The sequence below is a fragment of the Salvelinus alpinus genome, chromosome 25 (genome assembly GCF_045679555.1).
Source record: "Salvelinus alpinus chromosome 25, SLU_Salpinus.1, whole genome shotgun sequence".
Lineage (NCBI taxonomy): Eukaryota > Metazoa > Chordata > Actinopteri > Salmoniformes > Salmonidae > Salvelinus > Salvelinus alpinus.
Genome location: NC_092110.1, coordinates 17,956,861 through 17,972,254, shown reverse-complemented (window position 1 = coordinate 17,972,254; position 15,394 = coordinate 17,956,861). Strand labels below are relative to the sequence as shown.

General features: G+C 43.0%; 1 protein-coding gene across 2 annotated transcripts in view; it reads right to left on the bottom strand.

The window, feature by feature from the left end:
* The window catches only part of LOC139553513 (reticulon-1-A-like), a 45,765-nt gene that overhangs the window by 9,324 nt on the left and 21,047 nt on the right, over positions 1-15,394 (bottom strand). Inside the window, exons 2-3 of one of the 2 annotated variants that reach the window (XM_071365926.1) lie at positions 8,683-9,399; positions 3,941-4,615 (exon numbers count right to left, since the gene is read on the bottom strand). In XM_071365926.1, coding sequence (XP_071222027.1) covers positions 3,941-4,615; positions 8,683-9,399 — 1,392 coding nt within the window. Of the gene's footprint in view, positions 1-1,039; positions 1,401-3,940; positions 4,616-8,682; positions 9,400-15,394 lie in introns of those variants that run through there. The other variant, XM_071365927.1, reaches the window with a different exon arrangement.

The window sequence follows — 15,394 nt, the reverse complement described above, 5'->3', positions numbered from 1 at the left end:
GCCTAAAACCTTATTTCAGGCCATAGCGAAAGCTCAGTGAACACAAGCTATTCTGCTCACAACTCTCAGTGATGGAATAAAAATACCTACTTATTGTATCCCCAGGTTTATGTGTGGCTCCTTCTGTGTATTTTATTGAAGATAATGTAGGCTATAGTCTTACATTTTCATTTGGTAGATTCTATTCTCCATTCTAAATACATTCTTAAAATCACCCACTGTCATTCACAGGTAAGGAAAAGGCAGACCAACCAACTCCATCTCCATCTTACACACAATACAGTATAATAAACATGGCTGCCATAGAAAATTACAGCCAGTTGGAAAGGCAGGGAGGAGGAAGGTAAACCATTTTCTCTCCCCGTCCCTCTTCCTAACCCAGAGGTGATACTAATGCACACCATGATGGAGAAAGAGACAGACGGAGGCTGTGCCTTTCTCTCCCAGTAGCTGCAAAGTGCCCTGGCAGCCGATGGATGAGACTGATGTAATCAGGATGGGTGCGCCCTGGTTGCCATGGAGACAGTCTGTCAGTGCTGTCCGGATGCTCCGACAGCCTCGCACACAAAAAACAACTCAAAGACTCTGAAAACAGCTTCCCCGCAGAGCCCTCAGACCGGGAGAGTGATAACAATGACACACCCTGGTTTCACATTAACACACATATAAAAACGCACACAGAACACACAACACAGACGGCTCACAGCATGTGTGTGTACATTCATCATTACGTCTCACACCTACCTTTGCCCTTTGTCTCACACGGCAGAGAGAGAGAGAGCGTGATCAGGGCGTGTCTGCTGTCACCCCCCTGGTGAAGGTAAACAGCTCAGCCTGATCACCCAGGCCCCGACTAACACACACCATGAATACCCCCCACAACCATACATGCAACATCCCCCTTTCATACATACACACAAACTACAGCTGCACTAGAAGCATAAATACACATGCTCCTCATACATACATCATTTCACCACTCACAGCCTAGATACACAAACGGAGATACACACAATAAACACAGCAAACGCGTCAGTACCCTGGCCTTTCCAGCTGCTCCAGGAGCACTCCTTCTTGGTACCGTCTGCAGTGGACTGCATGCTGATGATCAGTTATCTCCCTGATTTCCCTTTCTTTCAGTTCTCTGTTTTCTTCTAGCTCGTCCTCTTCTTGTGCCACTGACTCACTCAGTCATCCCACAATGGCATGAATGGTTGGAAGGATGAGATGAGGGAGAGATGCGGAGACGAGAGGGAGGGAGGCAAGGTTTTCAAGGTACTGGTTGGCTCGCAGAGCACAGACTGATGCTGTGGAGCAGTGTTGGCGAGAACAGAAGGAGGCGAGGGAGTGATCGAATTGTAAATACAACACCACAGTTGCTACTGCAGCAAATCATCCATGCAATGATTTAGTGCATGGGGAGGGGGGGGGTAGTCTTTTTCAAGAAAGGGGAGGTAAGCACTATTTCACAATAAAAGTTCCCGTGCTGATCCTGATTCTCAAAGCAGACTAGGGCGGTGGGCAGGGGGAATTGGCAGTGAAAGAGTTAACCAACATGCCCTTTGATGAAGCTCAGTCGGAAATAGGCATATATCCTAGCCCGCCCCAGGCTAGTTTTATCATGATCCATATTGTATATAAGATCATTTACAGATAAAGTGCAAGGTTGAAATTACAATGTAAAAAAATCTGACGTCATCTTTTACAGCATTGGGACTAAAGACTCCGCCATGAAAACAGCTCTCCCGCAGAGCCCTCAGACTGGGAGAGTGATAACAATGACACACCCTGGTCAACCTACCGTTTCACATTAACACACCTATGAAACACACACAGAACACAGACTCACAACAGACGGCTCACAGCATGTGTGTACATTCATCATTATAAACAGAGTTTTGTGTTAGGAACTGAGGATTCTATAGGCTACTGCTGGGGTATGAACCTAGCGTTGCCAATGAATAATCTGGCAAATAGTCAACTCCTCTGCCCCTTGGTACAAAAGAATGTTTAAGTTTGCAGTCAATATCACGCAAATACTGTAGCTATTTTCAATACGTCTCACTAAATATTGAACAGCCTAAGTGCTGGTCTTTTCAATAATTCATAACCATCACACTGTAGCCTACAGTATAGCCCTCAATGTTCTTTTAGGTTTACTGCGTTCAGGCTGTGGTTCAGTTTGTGCTTCAGGTTTTTCCACCAGGATGCATTATCAGGGCAAATGGCCTGACAAACAGCTATGGACTCACAGTGATAAATGGAGGCATGTAACGAGCTGTGTGCAACGGACAGTATCATGTCTAAACAGTGTCTGTGGGCTTGGATAGAGAATAACCATATCCTCATGATTTATAATGTTATATACATTGACCCCCTCTATTTCAGTGACATTGGTACAGTCAGTCTGTGCACAGACAGCCCTGTCGACGTCCCCGCCACACCTTCTGCTCACTGCAACCATAAAAAATATATGAGCCTGTGCTGTGTGCTCCTCCCTAGGAAGGTGTTGCCATGGCAACTGCGGTGGAGCTGCACAGGCTGTGGTACATGATGTCTGCTCTGCTTGTCTTCTCTCCAGCATACATACGGACCTCTGTTATAGTCTATGGTGCCCTGCACCACCTAGTGGTGGAAGAATATAAACTTCATCAAATGGGTTGACCTGCTTTTAGGAATTCGAGAACCTTCTGTGTGTGTGTCTGTTTGTAAACACCAGGAGAGGGGAGCTTCGGCTTTTACTCAAGCACATCCTTAATGTTTTCATTCCTCTTTCCTCTCTCCAACGGAATAAAAGAGCGGCAGTTACATACCACAGGTGGATATTGTGCCGTGACAGCTAAAGAACCATAGAATAACTGAAATGTGATATTTCTAGCACTGCATCTAGCCATACATAAAGTGAATCCTCCTAAGCTTAAGTCGATGCTTGTGTTCCAGATTTTACATCACAGGGTTACATAAACCCACTGTTTACAAGAAGGATGAAAAAGAAGCAAACAGAAGAAAGACAAATAATAAATGCCAAAACAAAATGTCCGGCTTAACACACACAAAGAACTCTGGCTCGATGTGGTGCAAATTGGCTGGCGTGATCTGTGATGATATGTCTGTCTGGGTTACTTCCTGACATGATGATGGTACTGGGTGTTAGGAGACAGATGGTCTGTTTGGGATTTGGAAGAGAGAGTCAAGGCTGTGTCTAAAAATCCTATATGAGAGTGAGGGATTAGTTATGATACGTTCAATGACGTAGAATAGATAGAGGCTCATCCTTTGTTGATTATCATCGTAAAAATGCTGTTCTCAGACATGTTTTGTAACTGTAGCCTACCACCAGAGGGAAGCAGATCTTGAAATCATGCAGCAGCTCATAATCCAAGACGCTCACACCCATCACAGCACAGAGAGAACGGAATCAGCCATCTCACAGCAACACTTTCATTTCCTGACCTTGTCAACAAAGGCACTATAACAACACACCATGACCCTCCATGTTATCTCTTCTGGTGCATCACACACTCAGGGCAGTAAAAACAGTACGTGAACAACGTGCTGTAAGAGGGATTCCATAGTCATACCAACAGCCTGGTAAAAAACGTGCAGTTACTAGTGTTAAAACACGGCAACCGAACAGCCACTGGATCCTCCACTGACAAACAAATGCACCAACAGATTCCATACTACCTGTTCCATAAGCTGGTTGAGCAATTTCTGTTGTGTTGTGATGATATAATGCAGATGCAACACAACTGCAACAAGGAAAGATAAGTTATGAAGATAACATGGTTTCAAGGAGGGATAATAGTGTGACTACAGTAGGTAGGTTTATCACTACAGATTGTATGTTGGAATGCAGGGTTCATCATGGGCAGCACGATTCCAGAAATAACATACAAATTCTGAATCAACAGACGAGTTAATGAATTACAGGACTTACTTTTCTGTTTGTCAAAGCCCTCCATAAAGACAGGCGCAGCAGGTTTAGCCAGGTCTCCTTTCCCCTCAGTGACGTGCTTGTCGTCCAGGAGGGGCTTTTCGGACCTCACCTCCGGGGGCACGGTGGCCATGGGGAGCTTGGGCTTAGTTGGGCGATCCTCCTCCATCTTCATGGGGCTCTTGCTCTTTTCATTGGATGATTTAATCATGGAGCTCGTCACAGGCTCTGCTGGGACCAGTTCTGGGGCAGGGCGGGTGGGGGACGCGGCGGTGAGGATCAGAGGTGAAGGGGTGTTGACCCCCTGTTTGGGGCCGGACCCCTCTCTCTTGGGGCTCTCCTCATTGGCAGACTCAATGAAGAGCTCACTGTCCAGCTCAGCCTCCCTCTCCTCCCTCAGGATGCTGTAAGATGTGGGTCCCTTGGCGCTGGGGGGGTTGTCGAAGGGGTTGCCAGCCTGGCTGAAACCTCCCTTGCTGCTGGGAGACTGCTCAAAGGGGTTGTTACTGGACTTGGTGCTGGGGGGGCTCCGCAGGGGGGGCTCCTCAGAGACCAGCTCTATCTCAGAGTCCCCAGACTCTGCACTGCTGCCGTCCTGCTCACTGGCCTTGGTGGAGCCCGGGGTCGGCTTGCTGCTGGGGACAGCCGTGAACAGGTCTTGGGAAGGGGATTCTTTTTCTGCAGAGATAGAGAAAAAATGAAAGAGACAAATTAGAGTACTAATATGAGACATTGAATGCATCTTTAACATGTTTTTATGTCCTTTTATGATTTGTTGTAAACCTATAAATTAGAGAGCGATGCATGCTGAACACTAAACGAGAGAGCTCGGTTGAGAGGGCTCAGTTTGTTGTTTTTGTAAAGTTGTGACAGTGTTTCCTCAGAAAGTTTGGGTTATATACTTAATGATTTTGGATCCCGCGATGCGGTTAGCCTCACTTGCTGTGACCGCTGCTATCTGGCCCGGGATCCTACCAAACCAAAAAGTCTGAAGCTGTTTGGTGTAGCTAGCTACCAGCCTCGTTTCCCTGTCTTGTGGCTGTATTCCCTGCTGCCGTTTTCCTGCCACCTGACCTAGCTTTAACTCTGTTGTATTGCTACCAACGTTACCTATTTTGTGTGTTTTTTCACATTGTTTGTTACTTATTTTGTACATAATGTTACCGTGTCCTATGACCGAAAAGAGCTTCTGGATATCAGAACAGTGATTATTCACCTCCAACTGGATGAAGATGTTTTCTTTAATGAGTCTGACGCGAAGGATATAACCGCTCACTTTCGGTTATTTGAAAACGAAATCTCCAAAATATAGTTACTTTTTAAACAATCCATAGAAAGTTGGTTGCAGTTTCAGTTTAATCCACCAGAAAAGACAGAACAAATAATACAACAAATAATGTGGTTAAACTCAAATATACTAATTGATATTATCTATCCAATAGAGAGGGTTTTCTTCAATGGAAACTTCTCTAATGTAAAACATAAAGCTGTTCATACTGTTCTCTATTTTTACTAATGATCTACCACGAGCATTAAACAATGTCTGTGTGTTTATGTACACTGATGATTCAACCTTATACATGTTAGCAACCACAGCTAGTGAAATCACTGCAACCCTAAACAAAGCTTGCATTCCGTTTTGGAATGTGTGGATAGTCAAAAACTAAAAGCATTGTATTTGGTACAAACCATTCCCTAAGTTCAAGACCTCAGCTGAATCTGGTAATGAATGATGTGGCTCTTGAGCAAGTTGAGGAGACTAAACTTCTTGGTGTCACCTTAGACTGTAAATTGTCAAGGCATATTGATTAAATTGTTGTAAAGATGAGAGGGCTGTCTGTGATAAAGAGATTCTCAGCATTTTTAACACCACCGTTGACCAAACATGTCCTGCAGGCTTTAGTTTGATCTAATCTTGACTATTGCAAGGTGATATGGTCAAGGGCTGCAAAGAAGGACCTAGAAAAGCTGCAACTGGCCCAGAACACAGCAGCACATTTTGCCCTACAATATACACAGAGGTTTAATCTCAAGAGTATGCATGTCAGTCTCTCTTGGCTCAAAGTAGAGGAGATACTGACTGCATCAATTCTTGTTTTTGTGAGAAATATTAGTGTTCAAAATTCTAAATTCTCTGTATAATCAACTTACATATAACTCTGACAGACATACTTACCCCACCAGACATGCCACCAGGGGTCTCTTCACAGTCCCCACAGAATGAATTCAAGGCAATGCAGAGTATTAATAAAGCTATGATCTCAAATTACTCAAGCAAACAGCAAAAGTTGATTAAAAACATAACGTCTCTCCCATATCTCACCTAAATAACTCTAACATGTTGCCAAACCGGCACTGCGTATGCGTCTCCGTGTGCCATCGTCTAAGTGTTGCTTTTGTCTGTCCCCACCAGATACGCAGGTTAAAATATCAAAACCGACTGTGAACCAACTATATTAATTTGCGGACAGGTCGAAACAGACATGAAACATTCATGGACATTTAGCTAGCTTACTGTTGCTAGCTAATTTGTCCAGGAAAATAAACATTGGGTTGATAACCCACGTGGGTACAGTTGAAGTCAGAAGTTTACATACACCTTAGCCAAATACATTTAAACTCAGTTATTCACAATTCCTGACATTTTATCCTAGAAAAAATTCCCAGTCTTAGGTCAGTTAGGATCACCACTTTATTTTAAGAATGTGAAATGTCAGAATAATAGTAGAGAATGATTTATTTCAGCTTTTATTTCTTTCATCATATTCACAGTGAGTCAGAAATTTACATACACTCAATTAGTATTTGGTAGCATTGCCTTTAAATTGTGGGGCAAACGTTTAGGGTAGCCTTCCACAAGCTTCCCACAATAAGTTGGGTGAATTTTGACCCATTCCTTCTGACAGAGCTGGTGTAACTGAGTCAGGTGTTAGGCCTCCTTGCTCGCACACACCTTTTCAGTTCTGCCCGCAAATTTTCTATAGGATTGGGGTCAGGGCTTTGTGATGGCCACTCCAATATCTTGACTTTGTTGTCCTCAAGCCATTTTGCCACAACTTTGTAGTATGCTTGGGGTCATTGTCCATTTGCGACCAAGCTTCAACATCCTGACTGATGTCTTGAGATGTTGCTTCAATATATCCACATAATTTTCCTCCCTCATGATGCCATCTATTTTGTGAAGTGCACCAGTCCCTCCTGCAGCAAAGCACCCCCACAACATGATGCTGCCACCCTCGTGCTTCACCGTTGGGATGGTGTTCTTCGGCATACAAGCCTCCCCCTTTCTCCTCCAAACATAACGATAGTCATTATGGCCAAACAGTTCTATTTTTGTTTCATCAGACCAGAGGACATTTCTCCAAAAAGTATGATCTTTGTCTCCATGTGCAGTTGCAAACCGTACTCTGGCTTTTTTTATGACGGGTTTGGAGCAGTGGCTTCTTCCTTGCTGAGCGGCCTTTCAGGTTATGTTGATATAGTACTCGTTTTACTGTGAATATTGATACTTTTGTACCCGTTTCCTCCAGCATCTTCACAAGGTCCTTTGCTGTTGTTCTGGGATTGATTTGTACTTTTCGCACCAAAGTACGTTAATCTCTAGGAGACAGAACGTGTCTCCTTCTTGAGCGGTATGACGGCTGCGTGGTTCCACCGTGTTTATGCTTGCGTACTATTGTTTGTACAGATGAACGTGGTACCTTCAGGCGTTTGGAAATTGCTCCCAAGGATGAACCAGACTTGTGGAGGTCTACAAATGTTTTTCTGAGGTCTTGGCTGATTTCTTTTGATTTTCCCATGATGTCAAGCAAAGAGGCACTGAGTTTGAAGGTAGGCCTTGAAATACATCCACGGGTACACCTTCAATTGACTCAAATGATGTCAATTAGCCTATCAGAAGCTTCTAAAGCCATGACATCATTTTCTGGAATTTTCCAGGCTATTTAAAGGCAGTCAACTTAGTGTATGTAAACTTCTGACCCACTGGAATTGTGATACAGTGAATTATAAGTGAAAGAATCTGTCTGTAAACAATTGTTGGAAAAATTACTTGTGTCATGCACAAATTAGATGTCCTAACCGACTTGCCAAAGCTATTGTTTGTTAACAAGAAATTTGTGGAGTGTTTGAAAATCGAGTTTTAATGACTCCAACCTAGGTGTATGTAAACTTCCGACTTCAACTGTATATGCTCCTAAAAAAACAACGAGGAGATGGGAGAGGCTGGACTTGCAGTGTGTCAAGCATATAAAATAAAACAAAGTTCTATTTTAGCCCCTGGCAATGAAGACACTCATTGACCTGCGCGAGCAGTTTAGATGAAATGATTGAATAACATATATGTCTACATTTACTATGCAACGCAAACGGTGTTGTCAGCATGTTTGGCATATGTATATGTACTGATGTGTTGGTAGCTGTCAGCAATGTGTGCAGCTGTCAATATAACTTTTTTTGGTTCTTATTTTAAATGTATGTAGTTCAGTCCTTGAGCTGTTCTTGTCTATTGATGTTCTGTATTATGTAATGTTTTATGTGGACACCAGGAAAAGTAGCTGCTGCTTCAGCAAGAGCTAATGGGGATCTGAATAAGATACAAAAAAATACTTAAATATAGATTAGTTTTTTACCAACTTGAAAACTGTACATAAATTGTAATTAAACCATAGTCCAAGACCATAGACCGTGGTTATGGTGAACTCTAACTTACAAGGACACAGTGGGAGTGCGTGGGCGATAGATACCTGTTGGGGATGCATTGGGGGATGAGTTGGGGCTGTCGTCCTCTGGCTCAGAGAGCGTAACCGTGGGGACGCCCTGCAAGCCCAGGCTGAGGATGTTGTCAGACACGTTTGCCTGTGGGAGGATGGGTTTGGGGGCAGCAGGTGGGTGGGACTCGGTCAGGATGATCTTCACAGGGCTAGCGGTCTGAGGGGTGCCCAGGTTGCGGTAGGAGCGGTAGTCAGACAGCTCCTCATCCTCAGAAGGCTCCTCAACGTAAGGGAAGGAGTGGGAGTCCAGCGCCGGTCCCAGGTTCTCCTCCTCTTCCTCCTCGTGTCCTGCAGGACTCTTATCCATGTAGCCTCCCAGGGAGTCCAGGCCAGACAGCCCGGCGTCCACCAGACTGTGCAGGGGTGCTGGTTCTGGGCAGCTCAGGTTATGGACGTCATCACCATGGCTGATATCCATGTAGTTGTAGGCCTCCGTCTTCAACTCAGAGCTACCCAGCAGGGACTTGGGCATCTCATCAACCAGGTCAGTGGCCATCTTGGTGTGGGGGGAACCAAAGATGCCGTAGGAGTCGAAGGGGTCCTGGGAGGAGTGGTCAGAGGAACGCTTCAGATCATCAGACAGGTAAGAGGCATCCTGGCCTGAGGGGTAGCTCTGATTGGACAGGAGTGAGGTGTACAGTTCACCATCATCACTCATGGGCTTCCTAAAAAGGTCAGACATGGCATCACCTAGAAGCAGAAAAAGAGAAGATGGACATTGGATTTAAATCACAGACCTCAGAGACAATTGGATTAGGCAAACTTAAAAGTATAGAAAAGTGGATAGATGAAATAGGCAGAAGATAGCGTCACAGGCAACATAACATGTCATTGATAATTCAGTCAAAATTCAAAAGGCACTCGCACATCTGAGCAATCTTATTTGCAGGTACATGGCAACAATTGAACAAGATGAAGGAAAAAAGAAACCGCACACTGCTCTTGATAGTATCACTGATATTTAATAAGCTTACGTATCGGCCACACGGCCTTCGTCAGAGCTTTTGTGATTTTTTGAAATTTGCACCCTTATGTAGACCTGGCCCCACCCACATCCGTTCTACACATCGAAGGGGGTTGGAGGCAAAGGAAAAACAAATAAGTGCTACCAAATATAACAATATGCATTTCATAAATATTATAAAAGTGTATAAATAAGGCGTATTGAACACGTCTGTAAAATCTCAATGAGGACATAGCAAGTTTTCATTAGTCATTGGGTACATCGTACAAAAAACGTCAGAATAATCTACAAGAGACACATATTTCATGTTCAAATTCACAACATAACATACATAGGCATTTCATCATTAAGTCCTTTAGGAAATAATGTCTGGAGTGTGAAAATACAAAAACATTCTCTTTTACTCAGAGTATTATTAATATCTCCTCCCCTGTCTGATATCTTAACTTTCTCTATGCCACAAAATCTAAAAAGGTAGAAATGTCATGCTTTAGGTCATTGAAATGTACAGCGACTGGATAATCCCTGTCGTTTCTCCTGATTGAACTTTTATGTTCACTAATTCTCTGTTTGAGAGAGCGGGAGGTTTTACCAACATAGCTGAGCCCACATGGACATTTAATAATGTAAATAACATGGGTGGTGGAACACGTAATAATGTCATTTATTTGGAACCGTTTTCCTGTGTGTGGGTGGCAGAAATTGATAGAATTGATAATTCTGTCAACAATGAACTGGTGCAAATATGAAACTGCTGCGTCAGCTGAAATTATTAAAAACAAGTTCTACAATCAACTGCTGAACAGTTCCAATAAACTGTTAAATTGGCAATAACAAGATCGTTACATTTGTCTACGCCAGGCCTGATAGTGGAGACGTGTGGGATTGTGGGGAGAGTATGGGAATCAGTTGGGAGATGGCGGTGCAGATCAGTGATGCAGCACTAACAGAGGGCACTTGTGCCCTGAGCGGGACAAAGGCGGATTGTTCAAACCCCAAAACTCATCCTGCCAGCTCTTAATCCTCAGACAGTGAGGTGCGGGGGAAGGGCTCTGTATTCATTCACATCTCGTTTGTATTCGTAAATCTCCTCTGACAAGATGGCCGATTGTGTCACTGAGGCACACACACACACACACACTACTGTACCCTGTCCTTTTCTGTGTGACTTGCCACCTAGAGTAAAGCATGTCCAGTACGGCATGTAATGTAGGCTACCACAGCATGAGAGCATTGCAAAGGCATCCCAACAATACGGTACAATTCCACAGTAATTGAATTACGCTTTGACTCAGTTTTTTTACTTTAAAATGTATGCCAAACAAAAAACATTGATTTCAAGTTTAACAAACCATACAATTATGCACAATGACGACTTCCAATGACAATTTCCACTGAAAAATTTACAAAAACTAATTTAGTGGAAGAACTGTACAGATGCAAACTTTGGTAATGGAATTAAGGTCAAATCTCCCTCAGGTTTTTATGCAACCACGTTTTCCAAAAACTCTTAAATATCAGTTCCGTTTTAAGATTCAAAGATGTGCACAGAAAGAATGGGGTGTAAGCTATGACATGGCACCTTGAGTTTGTAAAAAAATAAATATTGGTTATTGAACTACAGTAAGTGAAGTGGATTTACACCTGGTAACGGAATTACATCATGGGTCCCTGATCTGAACTACACAGAAATGCATAGTTATGGATATGAATGTCATTCTCCTCATGTTTCACAAGTTTGGACATCACAGTGTAGCAGAGCACAGTGCAGTACAATACACCACAGCACAGCACAGCTGAGCAGAGTAGAGTTCAGAACAGTACAATATACAGTTGAATCCAGACGTTTACATACACCTTAGCCAAATACATTTAAACTCAGTTTTTTACAATTCCTGAAAATTTATCCAAGTAAAAATTCCCTGTCTTAGGTCAGTTAGGATCACCACTTTATTTTAAGAATGTGAAATGTCAGAATAATAGAAAATAATGATTTATTTCATATTTTATTTCTTTCATCCCATTCGCAGAGGGTCAGAAGTTTACATACTAATTGAGTGTATTTGGTAGCATTGCCTTTAAATTGTTTAACTTGGGTCAAACTTTTTGTGTAGCCTTCCACAATAAGTTGGGTGAATGTTGTACCATTCCTCCTGACAGAGCTGGTGTAACTGAGTCAGGTTTGTAGGCCTCCTTGCTCGCACACACTTTTTCAGTTCTGCTCACAAATTTTCTATGGGATTGAGGTCAGGGCTTTGTGATGGCCACTTCAATACCTTGACTTTGTTGTCCTTAAGCCATTTTGCCACAACTTTGGAAGTATGCTTGGGGTCATTGTCCATTTGGAAGAACCATTTGTGACCAAGCTTTAACTTCCTGACTGATGTCTTGAGATGTTGCTTTAATATATCCACATAATTTCCCTCCCTCATGATGCCATCTATTTTGTGAAGTGCACCAGTCCCTCCTGCAGCAAAGCACCCCTACAACATGATGCTGCCACCCCCGTACTTCACAGTTGGGATGGTGTTCTTTGGCTTGCAAGCCTCCCCCTTTTTCGTCCAAACATAACGATGGTAATTATTTTATCTTTATTTAACTAGGCAAGTCAGTTAAGAACAAATTCTTATTTTCAATGATGGCCTAGGAACAGTGGGTTAACTGCCTTGTTCAGGGGCAGAACGACAGATTTGAACCTTGTCAGCTCGGGGATTCAAGCTTGCAACCTTTCGGTTACTAGTACAACGCTCTAACCACTAGGTTACCTGCCGCCCAATTATGGCCAAACAGTTCTATTATTGTTTCATCAGACCAGAGGACATTTCTCCAAAAAGCACAATGTTTGTCTCCATGTGCAGTTGCAAACCGTACTCTGTCTTTTTTATGGCGGTTTTGGAGCAGTGGCTTCTTCCTTGCTGAGCGGCCTTTCAGGTTATATCGATATAGGACTCATTTTACTGTACTGTAGATATAGATACTTTTGTAGCTGTTTCCTCCAGCATCTTCACAAGGTCCTTTGCTGTTGTTCTGGGATTGATTTGCACTTTTCGCACCAAAGTACGTTCATCTCTAGGAGACAGAACGCGTCTCCTTCCTGAGCGGTATGACAGCTGCGTGGTCCCATGGTGTTTATACTTGCATACTATTGTTTGAACAGATGAACGTGGTACTTTCAGGAGTTTTGAAATTGCTCCCAGGGATGAAACAGACTTTTTTTTCTGAGGTCTTGGCTGATTTCTTTTGATTTTCCCATGATGTCAAGCAAAGAGGCACTGGGTTTGAAGGTAGGCCTTGAAATACATCCACAGGTACACCTCCAATTGACTCAAATTATGTCAATTAGCCTATCAGAAGCTTCTAAAGCCATGACATCATTTTCTGGAATTTTCCAAGCTGTTTAAAGGCACAGAAAAATGTATTGTGTCATGCATAAAGTAGATGTCCTAACCGACTTGCCAAAACTATAGTTTGTTAACAAGAAATTTGTGGAGTGGTTGAAAAACGAGTTTTAATGACTCCAACCGAAGTGTATGTAAACTCCCGACTTCAACTGTATATACTGTACTCTAGTCTGTACTATATTATACTCTACTTTTCATTACAGTACTACTTATTGGACTGTACTCTTCTGCGCTCTACTCACTGTACTCTATTCACTGTACAGTAATGTGCTGTACTCAGTACCAGGGATTGGAACCGGTTCAGGGAACAGAACCAAAAACCGTAAAAGAGTGACATTATTCAAGGAACAGAAACGGAACAAAAGTGATCCATACTGTTCCGGAACAGAATCATTATTTTCAAAGCATGGAAACCGGTTAATAAAGTTAAATTATGTTCCAGGCATTTTTTCTAGTCTCACAAAAACATGCAGGAAAGCCCTCTCATTCATTCAGAAACTTATTCCAGCATCTGCCAGGAAGCTGAAAATCTTTACCACTGTGTGTGTGTTTAGGCTACATGCCCCTTCCCCCTCTGAAGCAAAGCATAGACTACTGTACTGACGTTAGAAGCATGAGGAGATTTTTAATAAACTAGAGAAGAATGGATTAACTTTTTCAATGCTAGTTAAGCATACTATAGGCCTAGTTATCAAGTTCCACAATAGATTTATTAACTACAAAAAGGTAAGATGTGTTTTTCATTCTGGTGCCTCTCTGGACTCAGAAGCTTGTTAGCTCGCTAGCGCAAGCTTGTTAGCTCGCTAGCTAGCTCAAAGAACATTAAAAGTTCCTTCATAGAAGCCACTTCTCCTAGGTATAATTCTGTGGACCTAATTCAGATAATACATCTCTCCCCACCTGTAAAATGTCTGTCACATCTTGTGCCATAGGCTACACTTTTGTCTGTCATTCTGGCATGTAAACAACTAGCTTACCTGCTATTTCTGCACTGATTGGTGAAGTAATTTAATGAGCTAAATGTAAAAAATCTTGATTTCACAGGTTAAAAAAGTAACAGAAAGGAACAATATAAATCAGTAATTTTTGGGGGGGTTTGAACCGGTTCAGAACTTTATTTAGCTGGTCGGAATTGTGGAACGGAACGAAAAAAATAGTGGTTGTGTTCAGAACGAAGCAATTGGACACTGATTTTGTTTCCAACCCCTGCTCAGTACTGTACTGTACTGTGCTCTCCTCACTGTACTGTACTATCCAAACTTGTGAAACATACATAGTGCATTAGGAAAGTATTCAGACCCCTTCACTCGTTCCACATTTTTGTTACATTACAGCCTCAATATACAAACAAAACTCCATAATGACAAAGCAAAAACAGACTTTTATAAATTTTTGCAAATGTATAAAAAAAATGAAATATTACATTTACACAAGTATTCAGACCCTTTACTCAGTTCTTTGTCAGCGATTACAGCCTTGAGTCTTGGGCATGACGCTACAAGCTTGGCACACATGTATTTGGGGAGTTTCTCCCATTCTTTTCTGCAGGGGCTTCCGAGTGGTGCAGCAGTCTAAGGCACTGCATCTCAGTGCTAGAGGTGTCACTACAAACCCTGGTTCAATTCCAGGCTGTATCACAACTGTCCGTAATTGGGAGTCCCATAGTGTGGCCCAGAAATGGCCCAGCGTCGTTAGGGTTTGGCCGGGGTAGGCTGTCATTGTAATTAAGAATTTGTTCTTAACTAACTTGCCTATTTAAATAAATGTTAAAATGTAATTAAAAAGATCTTCTCAAGCTCTGTCAGGTTGGAGGAGAGCGTCGCTGCACAGCTATTTTCAGGTTTCTCCAGAGATGTTCGATCGGGTTCAAGTCCGGGCTCTGGCTGGGCCACATAAGGACATTCAGAGACTTGTCCCGAAGCCCCTGTTGCGTTGTCTTGGCCGTGTGCTTAGGTTCGTTGTTCTGTTGGAAGGTGAACCTTCACCCAGTCTGAGATCCTGAGCACTCTGGAGCTGGTTTTCTTCAATGATCTCTCTGTACTTTACTCCATTCATCTTTCCCTCAATCCTGACTAGTTTCCCAGTCCCTGCTACTGAAAAACATCCCAAAAGCATCATGCTGCCACCGCCATGCTTCACTGTAGGGATGGTGCCAGGTTTCCTCCAGACATGACGCTTGGCTTTCAGGCCAGAGTTCAATCCTGGTTTCATCAGACCAGAGAATCTCAGCTTCCGTCTAGCCACTCTACCATAAAGGCCTGATTGGTGGAGTGCTGCAGTGATGGTTGTCCTTCTGGAAGGTTCTCCCATCTCCACAGAG